This window comes from Phyllobates terribilis, unplaced genomic scaffold (genome assembly GCF_046119375.1).
Source record: "Phyllobates terribilis strain yellow unplaced genomic scaffold, ASM4611937v1 Scaffold_11__3_contigs__length_659146591, whole genome shotgun sequence".
Classification (NCBI taxonomy): Eukaryota; Metazoa; Chordata; class Amphibia; order Anura; family Dendrobatidae; genus Phyllobates; species Phyllobates terribilis.
The window spans coordinates 425,775,746-425,790,888 of NW_027362771.1; the positions used below are offsets into that span (position 1 = coordinate 425,775,746).

Genomic DNA, 15,143 nt, shown 5'->3' on the forward strand with positions numbered 1-15,143 from the left:
CATAATAAAGACACAAACTCCTTTAGCTGAAGGTGGTAGTGGAGGTACACATTAGATGGACGTCTGCCAAATCTCCCACAATGTCAGATAGTGGAGGAAATATGGATCGAGCAGTTGGTCTTCAACAAGAAGCAGGTTGTCTGGCATTGAACTGTTCCTCTCTTCCCATTGAGGACACATGCGCACTCCGTTAACTGAGCATACATGTGTATAGAGAGGGGAGAAATACCTAGACAAGAGCTAGCTAGAGTGCATGGCCTCCTGTATCTTGTACATTCAGAAGCTACAGATATTCCTAATTACTGTGCCTGCTATGTCAAAGGCAGTATAACTGCTCCCCCAATGGCTTATATTTGGCTTCTGTTTTGCACAACTACATCAGGGACCAGGATCTGATCTGTTATTAAATATTCACATGCAGCACTTGTTGCTGAAATGTCTGTGACGGTCCCATTTATCCACATTGGGCTTGCAGAAATCCATTTGCTAGCCACTGAAAGAACCTCATTTATGTGCATGGTAATGATTTTTAGGGCCAGAAATTTCTTCAATAAATCCGCCATGTGTGATCATACCCTTTAATCCCCCATAAGCTCATACCTTTGGGTATCTGTTGGTGGAGAGAAGAGCCAGGCAGTTGGAATTTCAATGCCAGTCCTTTTGCATTCAGCGGAGATAAGGTGCTGCCAGAGATGTCTGGCAGCGGCTTTCTCTTTTCTCCCCATTAAAAGTGCCGATGTGTATGGGAAGAGTCAGCCGTCTACAGATCAATGGCCGACAGCTAGCACATGTGTATGGCCAGCTTTAGAAGATTGTTCTGTTTCCTAAGGACAGAGTTTCTGCTAATAGCTGTCTATTAGGGAATGACTACATGTGTTCTCCATACGTGATGTTTTGAGAGTCTGCAATCTTCAGGACACATTGGGGGCGACTCATTAAAACTTTTTCCCACCGAAAAAATGCTTAAAAGTTGCATTCTTGTGCAAACGCGAAGTTACGCAAAAAAAGTGACTCTTGGCATGTTTACGCTATTCTTGCCCCAGCTCCAACAAAGTGGGTAGACCTGAGGCAGAAATGGGGGCAAGGCGTGGCGACCCCCTCTAGTCAAATTCATGGTGAGTGGTGGCCTTCTCTACGACACACATCTGACTCCGACGAGGCGAACATACTGGCGCACGCCACTATGCGCCTCGCCAGATTCATGGAGTGGCGTAAGCAGAAGCGTCAGCTCTAAAACACCCCCTCATCAAGATCAGCGAGAGAATCGCCAGTCTTAATGAATCGCCCCCGATATAAGTACGTATTTATACAAGGAGTACTGTCCCATTGTCTGTATGTGCGAATACCGCTCCTAGAAATACCAGGGCATTACCTCTTTGCTTCCTCCAGGTGACACAAATATTCATAGGCGACATTCTGACGTCTCCTTTCATCCATCTCTTCTGCTGTAAGTCTTTCATCGTCCAGCACAGCTGTAGATAGAAAAATATAAAATTCATATCTCCGCACCCACAGACATCGCATTACTTGTTTGTCCTGGGTTTACCTTTCTTCCACTTTACCATTTTAATTGGAAGATTCATTGCTGGAAGGCAAATTCTTAGCATTGGATAAAATAAAGAAAGTAGTGGTAAACCGTCATGGACATAAAACTAGAGACCCATTTACACTGGGTATCCTGAACTTCAGGACACCGAAATACACTTATACAAAATCCTTATAACTTTATATGCATGAAAAGGACTTAAGAACCTATTGTTCACACTGAAAGGACGTCACTGATGCTTCCTCTGCAACATGTATTATCAGAAGCTACTGCTGTATCCAGACACTACTGTAACGTCAGCTTAGGCCACTGCAAGACCCGTCTTCCGGCCATGTTTTCTGAAGCAGTAGTGGTGGATTCTGAAACACTAGGCTCCAAATAGAAGTGCGAAAGAAGAAAATGATGGGAGCAGAAAGAACCATGTTGGCCTTTTTCTGCACTTAGCCTCTGCCCCCTCTGTATTTTACATTTATTTTTTATATATTTTTTTTAAATTTCCCATATCGCTATCATTTTTTTTACACTAATCACTAAGTGTGATTGTAGACTCATCATTTCTGTTCTGTACCGAGGACTTTTCTGCAGTCTCATTATCATCACAGAGATGTACAAGGAAAGTTAACTCCTCTATATAAAGTGGATAACACAGGATCCACCACCCACTATAGGTAGTCACAGCTCACCTCCACCACCTCTCTGCACAAAGACTTTTTCCCATATCAGAGCATGTTCACACTGCCACCTCAGAGGGCTTCCATATAAAAGATACACTTTGAGTTAGTCTAGGTCATGTGATCAACAAGAAGTAGGAGATTAGTGGCCAGTGTAAAAATTGTAACATTTTTATATATTTATTTAATATAGATAGTGATAATCTCAAAATAAATAAAAAATTCCATTTAACAGAATAATGTGATTTAAACAATGGGTCATTTTCTGATGACAATCCCTTCATCAAACTGTTTAATTCCTGCAATAGAGAAGCATTGTACATGCTAATAAAACAGAGGTGAACAGAGGTAACCTGCCCTCGCCTGTCTCTATCAGTGCCATAGGCTTAGCATGGAGAGGTGAGGCAATGGCTGGACTGCAGCTCCATATATACTCCTACTGGGGTAGGTTTTAGGATGGCGAAACTGGAGACCCCATCAGATGCTATATATTAAACCAAAGGTTCACCCAGTTTTCTGAAGGAAACAAAGAAGTATAGCAATATATGGTGTAATATGGTCCCAACCAAATATGAATGCAGTGAAAGTCCAGATTTTTGTTTTTCCTTTGAAGTGATGACTTTCCTATACAATAGCCCCAACCCACCAGAGACGCTCAAAAAAGCACCATACAGCCATCATTTGAAGCAAATGTTTTAAGCCAAAACTAAAAATGTAATAAAAAAAAAAGAAGAAGAATTATTGGAAAAAAATTCTGCAACAGAAAATCCTTTCGGCGCGTCTGAATGCCGCACGGATTTCATCTGAAATATCTGCAACAGATTGGCTGCTTGTGCACAACTATACCTCTACCTGAGGCTGCATGAAAAACTGCAAAATGTGACCTTGACCAAGGAGGATAACATGATAATGGCCAATATAAATTGCTTTATTGAACCTTTGCAGTCCACAATGAATAGCGTGTAGGTCAGTAAGAGGCAGAATAGCAGCGTCTGTGCAGACACGGTGACTTCATTCTGTTTGCAGGGAGATGGGTATAATGCATGAAGGCGTCTGTGTAAATTTGTCAGTCTCCTAGAGAAACGACACATACAGGAAACGAAGCACTTCCTCCCCTGTTTCTACAACACTTTAGTGTATCTTACAATCTGCAGAGACCTTCTACAGGTTGGTGGAGCCTGCCCTTTCCTTCTTGTGCCTGGCGCACAGTCACAACCCACCGTACTTACACCTGTCCTATGTGACAAGTACACACAATACACTCACAGACAATGAGGAGAATACAACAATGCCACTTATGGATTTTGCTGATCCTTTCCAGCCTGCAGGGAGGTGAAAATTACTTAAGTGATTTTTAGGAGCGCAATTAAAAAAATGCATAATTGAGTAAATGCACATTATGTGTGCTCCTTAGTCTCGTGAGTCATTTCTAATCCTTCTGTTAAGTTTTTAAAACTTAGGACTTCATTGAATTTCCTGGAAAAGATTAATTTGAAGATTTTCCAATTTATCCTGATTTTTTTTATTTTTAATGATGTCTTTTTCTTCTCATGCAACGTGACAGCATATTACTAGGAAACAGTATCACATTAAGATCGGTGGTGGTCCAATTTATCAGACCCCCACTGATCCTTTGTATAAACGGATATTCCGCATCGCCTCCTCTGTTTTTTTTTCTTCATAAAGTGCTGCCTCCATCACGGATAGTGCAGTAAACTACCATACACCCCATAGAAGTGAATGCGGCCAGCTGCATTTCCCTGCACAGCCAGGTAGCCGGGAACATCACTGTGCAGGAAGAACTGAGAAGAGGGTGCCGGACTAGATCAGCACTGTTTCACCGCTATTTTCAGCAATGGTAGCAGTATCCTGTGTAAAGTGATGGAATTTCTCCAGAAATATGGCATCACATCATAAGAATGGAAACACACTAAAAGTGAAATATTAGTAATTTATTTTTGGAAAGATTGAATATCACAATATCTATGTAGCTTTGCATATTCATATGTTTCATTAGATGAGATGACTGATCATAGGTTCAAGTCTTCTGATTGTGAAAAGTAAACGTTGTGTGGCCAACGACTGAAGCCACACAGTACATTTGATAATGCCATTGCTTCATACCATTCAGGTGTGGCATACAAGACCAACCTGTTGGAGGCAGCAGGCCTACTACCAATAAAGCCTCAGGAAAAATGTCATGCATGCTCACTGCACGTCAAGCATAAAGTGACCTATCCAGATTTTCTACAGTGAGAACGTAAAACACACTCAGGTGGTCTACTGCTGGATTTACCTGCAAATCAACTGACACCACCCGTATCATTTGCACCTATGAATAATCCACATATTTTGCATAGCACATGTTCTTCTCTTATGTAAATATTCCTCTAGTATAATTTCACCTGTGGTTGGCAAAAAATAAAAGAAAAAAAATGAAAAGGGGTGATCCAGCCTTTTAAAATGAATGGCCTATCCTTAGGAGGATGAGGGCTCTAGGATGGTGAGAGTTTACTCTTGGCATACTAGCCAATCAGTGTGTTGAAAGTGATTCTGTGAGCGCTGCTGACTCTTTCATTTTTACATTAGCTTTCAGGTCAGTTGATACTTTACTGTACCATCCTTTTCTTAGGGGTGGATGCAAGGTTTTACAGTGTTGTTCAAGTGAATAAGACAATGCTCCACCTTTAGTTCTTCTACAAAAATATGGTGCTGGAAAAAAAACTCCACTTTCCTTGCCTCAAGGGTCTCTGTAAATGAGTAGAAAACTCTAAAAATCCTGTCTAACGTAAAACAGAGAACAGAGACAGGGAGGAGGGGGATGCAGCTGCAGTCTCTCTGCATCAGCAGTGTGAGACTGCATGTAGTGCAGAAGAGGTGCGGAGTACATATGATAGGCTCAGTTCAGCATGGCGCTTGCATCATGTCAGGCAGGACACGCTTATTCAGCAAGTGTGAAGCATGAAAATGAATATAGACCGGAAGGAGGGGGGGGGGGCACTAACATAATACAGGTTACATTTCTCCGCATTTCTTTAACAATATGTTACAGCTCAGTTCACTTTTCTCAATGAAGAAGGAATAATTGTTATTTAGGATGACACACACTCCGAAGCGGAAGATCGCTGTCTATGCCATCATTATCTCACTGCTTGCTCTTCCTCAATGAACTCCTGCAGGTAATGACAAGTCTCTAGCTCACACTACATCATGAATGAACAGTCACCATGCTGCCGATGTGCCACGTATACTGGGCATCACAGAGGAGAATGTGTTGGTGTAAATACAGATTAACAGCAAGAATGCTGCAGGTGCAGAAATGATGCCAAGATTTTGGGCAAACACAAAGGGAGTTTTCTTTCCCATAACAAGATGACCTATTCATGCACATTAACGGAAACTGACATATTAGGTTCCTTCTTACTACAAGTATACAAATGGGACATAATGTATGTATTGTGATAGGTAAGGAAAAACAAAGGGGATATGTGACTAACTATGGTTTATAGTGAATGCATTTCCTTTCTTTCATCTTGATCTCTCGAATTATCCCCCATCCGTTATCTTGTTGCTGCATGCTGGAACAAATTACAGATCTGTAATGCCTCTAAGGCTACGTTCCCACGATGAGCTTTGATGTTGCAGAATTTCTGCACCTATTGTATAGCTTAGGTTACTTGCGTATGTTCATTGCGTTTTTATCGCATTTTTGAGGCTGCAGTTTTTGTTGCTTTTTTTGCATATTATGCTTTAAGGGGTATTCCCATCTCCAAGATCCTATCCCAATATGTAGTAGGTGTATAATAATAATAATAATAGCAAATATCTCCAATTAGAAATGTAGTATAGTTTTTCTGATTCGCTATCTCTCTTTCCTCATGTGCAGGCAATACAGGACCTTAGGTATCCATGGTTACGTCCACTGATATAATGACAGTTATCTAGCTGCCAGTGGTCGTAACCATGGATACCTAAGGTCCCGCAATACCTGCACATGAAGTGACATGGCGAATCAAAAATACTACACTACATTTCTAATTGAAGGTATTTGCTAATATTATTATTATTACACCTATTACATATTGGGATAGGATCTTGGAGATGGGAATACCCCTTTAAGGCTAAGTGCCCACGATGCAGAAATATAAATAAAATTAAATAAAGCTGCTATGTTTTTGATACTTCCTGGTATTTTGCTTTGACAAAATGTTATTGATATACTTAGGTGCGGATAACATGGGTTTTTTACCTGTGGATTTTCTGCATCTAATGCATATCTATACCGAAAATCCGCACAGAAAACTCAGCGTACCCTCAAGAGAAATTGATCTGTTGCAGATTTGAAACCCGCACCGCAGGTCAGTGTACGATGAGTAAATATGAAGCGCAGGGGGCAGGAGATATCCATACATCCCAGTAACTTTGCTGGAACTGTAAGACGCTGCGTTTTTGATGCAGCAAAAATATATAGCATCAAAAACTCACAAAAAACTCATGGTGTGCACACAGTCTTAAAGTGGTCAAAGACATTAAATGATTGTTAGCTGATCCACCAATTTTGGCAGGACCGGCATACAATCTAATGTGTAAGGGATGTCTGGAAGGAGGTTAAGGTGAGTTTATACTTCACAAACTGCAACATGTTTGCTGAACAGCGGTCTTTTTATAGCCCGTTTAGACATGTCAAACGCACATCCCATGCACACAGAATGATCGGTAATAAATTGTTCTCGACAGCACATTTACGGATTACAATGAACAATGTGCTGCTGAGAATGATGATTTTTAAGCAAGTATAAAAATCATTTTCCCTGACGATCAAGCGCTTTGCTAGTTTGTTGTGGGATTGACAGCCTGTTTATACGGTCCGATTATCGGGAAGCGAGCATTTCCAGGAAAATGAACCCTTAGGCTAAGTGCCCACGATGCAGAAATGCTGCATATTTTTTCCGCTTCTCCCTGGCAGGAAAAACGCATGCGGATTTTACATGAGTTTTTCCTGCCAGGTAGAAGCGTTTGTCAAGTGTTTTTGCATGTGTGGCACCCCAGGGGTCTGGTTTCCACAGTAATAGCAATATTACGTCTGTGAGCAGGTAGAAGGTCTCCTGGTCAGGAATCCTATGCATGCCACACCTCCTGCCCAGTCCTGGGAGGGGAAGAACTTCCCCTATATAAAACTAGGGCTGAGGCAGGGTTAGAGGGAGAAAGAGCAGAGAACACAGACAGAGACACAGTCTGGTCTGTAGTGGAGCAGCTTTAGGGAAAGAAAGATCAGGAGCTCTGTGGGAGCTGTGCTAAAAGAGATCAGGGGCTGGAAGCTGTAGAGCTCGCCCTGATTGAAGAGTTCTTACCGGACCCGGAGTCCGAGGCTGTGGGGATTAATCCTTACCCAGCAGCAGAAACCGCCCGGCAGGGGATTTCAGGTCCTCTGGCCAAGAAACCCGAAGGCACGGTCACACGCAAGGGACCAGCACCGCGACGTGGAGCGGAAGCTACCAGAAGGCCCCGAGTCACCGGCCATACGGGTGAGCACCACACGGTACACTTAGGGACGTGGGCTACTTTTATCAGCCTCTAGCAAGGTAGCCAGAAGAGTACGGTTAGTTGGGGAGGCCTACAACTCCGCCTGGCCAGGGGAGATCCCATCAGCTCACGGACTGACCAGGCCCCGATCGCTAGCCAGTACTCCGGGAGGGTCTACCTTGTCACCAGTAAAGACCCAAAACTACACCGCACCGTCTCTGAGTGGTTCCTGCTACCCCCTTCATCCACGTCGGCTGCCCTGAGGCCATTCCCCTCCCGTTGGGGGTTATACCATCCACGCTGCACAATCCTTCCACCGGCCTCAGCGGTCTGCCCTGCAGCGGCAGCTCCATAGCTGCGTTCAACGGGTGGCGTAGTCCTCCAACATCTACTGCTAATACTCAGCCACACAGTTTGACTCCCTGGGCACGGACCGGGTCACCGCCACGAGACTACTACTCCGGGTAGTCCCCGCGTGCGCAACGCTACACCAAGTAGGCCCAGGGGCGCGTCACATGCATTTCTGCATGCGGGTTATCAAACGCTTTTCCAAGCGATTTTAGCATCACTATGAAAAGTGCTTGACAACTTGGTCACACTATATAAATCCATGCAACCGGAATGGATTTATATAGTGTGACCAAGTATTAGTTTAAAAAAAAAAGAATAAGAATGGTAAAAAATAAAAAAGAAAGATTATACTTACCTTCCAATGCCCCCCGCTGTTTTCTCCACTACGTCCAGTCAATTGTATCGGTCGCGGTGGTGTTTAAGGACCTGCCATGACATCATTTAGTTATGTGACAGGTCACGCGACCACCGACGTCAGCGGTCGCGTGACCTGTCACATGACTAAATGACGTCATTGCAGGTCCTTTCACACCACCGCGACCCATACAACAGACCGGACACATCGCCGAGGAGGCCGGGGGCCATCGACAGGTAAGTATTATCTTTATTTTTTATTTTAAATTCTTTTATTTAACAGGTTCTATGGTACCTGGGTCTGGAGGAGAGTCTCCTCTTCTCCGAACCCGGGTACCATCCACACATTGAACCGTGTGATATCCGCATCTGCAGATGCAGTGATGTGGATGTCACGTGGTCCAATGCAAGTCAATGGCGGCGATTACGCTGCGTGTCCGTAAAATTAATGGACATGCTGCGCATTTTTCCGCAATGATAATCCGCAGCAGAAATTACAGCACATGCGGATTATCATTGGGAACTATGGGGAATGTATTACCAGGCATTTAAGCGTTTTTTTAAGCGTTTTCGCTGCGGAAATTCCACGGCAAAAACGCTTGAAAAACGCATTGTGGGCACGCAGCCTTAGGCCGCATTTACACACTCGTATATCACAATCCGAGCAGAGGCCATGATTTATTGAGCAGCCACAGGTCTCCTGGCCCGCACTTGACAGCCTCATACATGCCAGTGAGGCTGTACAGTTTGGGTCATGAGACCCACAGTGGGTCAGTGAATCATGGTCTCTGCTCAAACTATGATGCACAGATGTGTGAATTGCGGCCTCAGCTCCCCTCTTCCTATTAAGATCACATGCATACTCAGCTGAGCATGTGCATGAGAATGGGGGCTAGAGGATAGCCAACAGCTTTGAAATATGTAAGGCCAGCCTAACACTTTATTTAGGATGCCAGATTTATGCACATAAACAAGTGCCGATGACCTACATACAAGTTTATCGGTGCTCATTTAATGGACAATCAGCTAAAATTCTTGTTTGTGAGTTGACAAGTGCAGACGAGCTGATGATTGAGTGAGCTCGTTAGCCGATTATCAGTAAGGCTGTGGAGTCGGTAAGCCAAATCTCTGACTCAGACTCCTCAATTTCCATGACTTCGGCTCCCTCATATATGGCTCATGTTTAAGTGATGAATTTACTGTAGCACAGATTCATCTCATCTAAAAGTCTAGACCCTTAGATCAGGAATAGGACAGACATTTATAGGACATTTCATAACTTTCCCAAATTCTTATGAAAAAATATTCCCCACAAACTGCATTGAATTACTGTACCCAATTTATTATATATTTAAGGAGTCTGAGTCGGTCCATTTTATACTGACTCCACAGCCCTGATCATCAGTCCATGTAAGAATGATTGTTCCCAATTTATAGCTCCTGTAAACATGCCGGCAATCACCGGACGAACAAGCAAAACCCTTGGGTGAGTGGATCACTTGTGCCATAATGAAAATTATCATAAACAGGGGATTTGTTGCCAATAACATAGTGCCATATGGGGACAGAACGATTAGATTAAAGATAGTTCTGTTGCCAATAGTATTTATCCACCTGTGTGAACAAGCCAGTAAGCGAGAACGATCATCAGCACTCGTTACTGGGGTGGAAACGGCTCAACTAAATGCGCTTTTACATGCTGGGCAGCTGAAATATAATGTTCACATTTTTCAGATTTGTTGCAAGCTGAAAATCTATGGCATCAGACTCATGAACAGATATTGTTAAATCAGCATTCTTGTCAATAGCAAGGGTTGCAAAGCTCTTACTCAACTGTGAGAAGATCAGAAATAGTTCAGTTCTCAGAAATCATTATTTGAGGGAACCTACAGAAATACTATTAACCAGTAGATATAGGATCAATATGAACGTGAACAGCTTTTAAATCCTGCTTGGCAGCCTTATAGGAGCAGCAGCTACTGGGAGAAAATGAAGTTTTATCCTCCCTGCAGCCGATCGCTTCCTATCATCGGGGAGGTGCAGGGAGCGGTTAGTTACTCCTCATTACGCGGTGAGCGCACTGTAATCACTCCCCGGCACTTTAATAGACAACCTGTTCTGAACACACTCTGCAGAGCTGGCTATTAATCAATGTGATGGCCAGCTCTCACAGTATAGTGGAAGGTGACTATAACTGCTCCCTGAATCACCCCAATGACTCGAAGCGAGCGGCTACAGAGAGGATAGGAGTTCATTTTCTCCCAGTAGCCACTGATCCAGTAAGCCGGCTGCACAGGATTCAAACGTTAGTTATCTGCAGGTTTATCTTATTACCGTAGGTAAATAGTGTTTCTCGATGTGACAGGTTCACTTTAATTCCCTATGGGGGTCATTGCTAAAAATTATTTTCACAGTAAATGGAGTCGGAGCTCTGAGTGCAAAGCTAAAAGGTGTAACGTGGAGGTGTATTGATTTATAATACCCGGTTCTTCTTCTGAGCAGTATAATTAGGGGAGGTAACTGGCCTTACACATATGATCAGGAAATTGACTAATGACTCGTCAGGTATAAAATTGCATTGTGTATAATTAGAGCTAGAGAAAATACAATGTAGGTGTTCCCTAATAATACCTTTTACACAATCCTTTCATTTACCAATTGAGTACAATTAAAAAAGAGGTGACCTGAGGATTTCTCTTGGTTTATCCAAATTTTGACAGACTTTAAAGGCTCACATACACAACTGATAGCTGCTAGTTGAACCATCGTTCAGCTGGCAGCTATCCCTCCTGATTATGCCGTACACAGGAGCACTCGCTCTGCGGCAACTCATCTCACTGATCATAAGGATCGACAGTCCAAAATCGGTCATGCTGGATCCTTATCATGGCCCCCTCAATACTATCTGCTGTGGAAAAGTCGGGAGGCCTCAATATGGAGGGTTCATCTGTCGTTAGTCTAATGTATATGGGAGCATTAAAGCACTGTTCACATGTCTAGTTGTCATCTATTTTGATCCATTCTAAGATGGGGAAAAATGGGAGCACGCTCTGGTTTATATTTTGCATCCATTTTTGCTCGGCTATAATAGATGTTTTTACTAGAGAAGTCTCTAAATACCAAAAGTGCTATAAATATGCATGCTACCACAAACCACAGGAGTTTTGTTGGCAATAGTAAAAAGGCAAATATTTTATTAAACATATACAGACATAGGACATACAAGAAGGAACAACCCGGCATGAGAAGTGGGGCTGCCTAAATACATATATGTAGATAAACCAATCATAAAGAGTAAAAGTAACAATAGATAAAAACAAGTGCCACAATGTTAAACCCTTTGTGGGATAGTTGTCTGAGTGCTGTATACGGTAAAAGTCTAAAGAAAATTTTGTATATTTAGTATAACAAATCGTATCAGCACATAGACTCCTATAATCAAAATTCAGATCATGATATTGCACGCTTACCCATTGTTAAATAGCAGCCACACAAGAAAAAAATCCCCAACGCACGTTTCGCTTTGGGTATTTGATCGCTTCCTCGGGGGGAATCAATAAGTATCACTTTTGGTATTTAGAGACTTCTCTAGTAAAAACATCTATTACAGCCGAACAAAACTAGATGCAAAATGGAGTGCAGTGCTAAAAGAAAAACTCCCATCAAAGTTTTTATCCTCTTAATATATTGCAATCATCATACTATACAGCACTGTGTACTTACAATTGCTCATTTTGCCTTTCTACCCAGCTAATTCATCTCTTTTCTCTGCTCTATGTACAGTAGAAACAGGAAGTTTCTTGTCCCTGCAGAAATCAACCCTCTCTTCAAGTCCTGACCCAGCAGCTCCCTCCTCCCCCCTGCCAGGAACTTTTGCAGTGACTTATGACTCATACAGGAGAAACAGACTTCCTGTTTCTACATAGAGCTTAGAAGGATTTGGCTAGTTTTTAATCAGTGCTGTCATGGACCTAATGGAAAAGAGAAGAATTAGTTGAGCAGAAAGGAAAAATAAGCAATTGTAAGTACATAGTGCTATATAATCTGATGATTGTAATACAGTGCATTGTGAAAGTATTTAGCCCCTTAAACTTTTCTCCCTTTTGCCACATTTCTGGCTTCAAACATAAAGATATAAAATTCTACATTTTTGGGGAAGAATCAACAAGTGGGACACAATCGTGAAGTAGAATGAAATTTATTGGATATTTTAAACTTTTTTAACAAATTAAAAACTGAAAAGTGGGGCGTGCAATATTATTCGGCCCCCTTGAGTTAATACTTTGTAGCGACACCTTTTGCTGCGATTACAGCTGCAAGTCGCTTGGGGTATGTCTCTATGAGTTTTGCACATCGAGAGGCTGAAATTCTTGCCCATTCTTCCTTGCAAAACAGCTCGAGCTCATTGAGGTTGGATGGAGGGCGTTTGTGAACAGCAGTTTTCAGCTCTTTCCACAGATTCTCGATTGGATTCAGGTCTGGACTTTGACTTGGCCATTCTAACAACTGGATACGTTTATTTTTGAACCATTCCATTGTAGATTTTGCTTTATGTTTGGGATCATTGTATTGGTGGATGATAAATCTCCGTCCCAGGCTCAGGTCTTTTGCAGACTCCAACAGGTTTTCTTCCAGAATGGTCCTGTATTTGGCTCTGTCCATCTTTCCATCAATTTTAACCATCTTCCTTGTCCCTGCTGAAGAAAAGCAGGCCCAAACCATGATGCTGCCACCATCATGTTTGACAGTGGGGATGGTGTTTTGAGGGTGATGAGCTGTGTTGCTTTTACGCCAAACATAGCGTTTTGCATTGTGGCCAAAAAGTTTGATTTTGGTTTCATCTGACCAGAGCACCTTATTCCACATGTTTGGTGTGTCTCCCAGGTGGCTTGTGTCAAACTTCAAATGAGACTTTTTATGGATATCTTTGAGAAATGGCTTTCTTCTTGCCACTCTTCCATAAAGGCCACATTTGTGCAGTGTACGACTGATTGTTGTCCTATGGACAGACTCTAAGACCTCAGCTGTAGATCTCCGCAGTTCATCCAGAGTGATCATGGGCCTTTTGGCTGCATCTCTGATCAGTCTTCTCCTTGTTCGAGATGAAAGTTTAGAGGGACGGCCGGGTCTTGGTAGATTTGCAGTGGTCTGATACTCCTTCCATTTCAATATGATCGCTTGCACAGTACTCCTTGAGATGTTTAAAACTTGGGAAATCTTTTTGTATCCAAATCCGGCTTTAAACTTTGCCACAACAGTATCTCGGACCTGCCTGGTGTGTTCCTTGGTCTTCATGATGCTCTCTGCCCTAGAAACAGAACCCTGAGACTATCACAGAGCAGGTGCATTTATACGGAGACTTGATTACACACAGGTGGATCCTATTTATCATTACCAGTCATTTAGGACAACATTGGATCATTCAGAGATCCTCACTGATCTTCTGGAGTGAGTTTGCTGCACTGAAAGTAAAGGGGCCGAATAATATTGCACGCCCCACTTTTCAGTTTTTAATTTGTTAAAAAATTTAGAATATCCAATAAATTTCGTTCCACTTCACGATTGGGTCCCACTTGTTGTTGATTCTTCCCCAAAAAATTAGAATTTTATATCTTTATGTTTGAAGCCAGAAATGTGGCAAAACTTAGAAAAGTTTAAGGGGGCTAAATACTTTCACAATGCACTGTATATTATGAGGATAATGGACAATGGCTACCTCCTCCATACACAGGATACGTCAGCCTAACCAAGAGCTGCTTTGTTCTCTATGAAAGACATGCTGCAAAACTCCTGGTATGGCAGCTCATCTCCAGGGAAAACAAAATAAATCAGTTGCCGAAATTCAGCGGGCTGGATCTTTCTCTACCCTGATATCATTTGTCAGTGTAGAGTTGGGAGGCCCCAATACAAATTAGACTGTTGGCAAGTTCGGATGACTTTAGTCTAATGTTTATGTCCAACCTTCTTTGGTGAGTGCCAATATTTCCTCCAGGATTATTTTCTGTTGGGGGGGAGAAGAGGAACCTACAGGCCGAGCTTCATCTTTTCTGAATCTATTGTTTTCCCAGTATGGTCTGGGACTCGCATGCCCACCCGTTACACTAAATAAAGTGAAAAGCCCACTCAGACAAGGCAATCATGCATGTTCATGAGTAGAGACTGAAAGGGGTCAGACAACATCACATATCTGTGACCCAAATTACCAGTATACAGATTAGGAATGGGAAGAAAGGTCTTCTATTCTGTTCTTTATTGCATCAAATTGGCAATCAGAGGATCATCTATATGGGTCTAACATATAAATTCCCTTTAAAGGAATTATACAGGTTGGTCCAAAAGTAGGTGGACAGAAAGTGTAATAAGGTTATGAAGGGGAGATTTATCAAACACTAAATTGCAGCCGCCTGTCTGGATCATCCTCCAATAAACCATGAATTAGACGTGGACGATAAGCTTTCCACCCAGTAGATTTCAGGATTCGCATGATAGAAGCTCATGAAATTCCCAATTCCAAAGAGGCTCTTCTGGTGGACTTTTTTGGACTCTGAACAAATGTTTCAGCAACAAGTTGTTTATTATCTTCTGTACAGACTGTTTTGGGTCGACCAGTTTTAGGAGCATTAAGGATTGAGCCAGAGGCATTGAATTTGTCACGAATGCAGTAAATGGTTTGTCTCTTTGGGGCTTGAGTACCAAAT

At 42.4% G+C, this 15,143-nt stretch overlaps 1 protein-coding gene across 1 annotated transcript in view; it reads right to left on the reverse strand.

Annotated features, from left to right (window-relative positions):
- IQGAP1 (IQ motif containing GTPase activating protein 1) overlaps positions 1-15,143 on the reverse strand; it is a 160,904-nt gene that overhangs the window by 120,878 nt on the left and 24,883 nt on the right. The window contains exon 2 of the mRNA XM_073653145.1: positions 1,373-1,472. Within this exon, the coding sequence (XP_073509246.1) occupies positions 1,373-1,472 (100 nt within the window). The remainder of the gene's footprint in view (positions 1-1,372; positions 1,473-15,143) is intronic.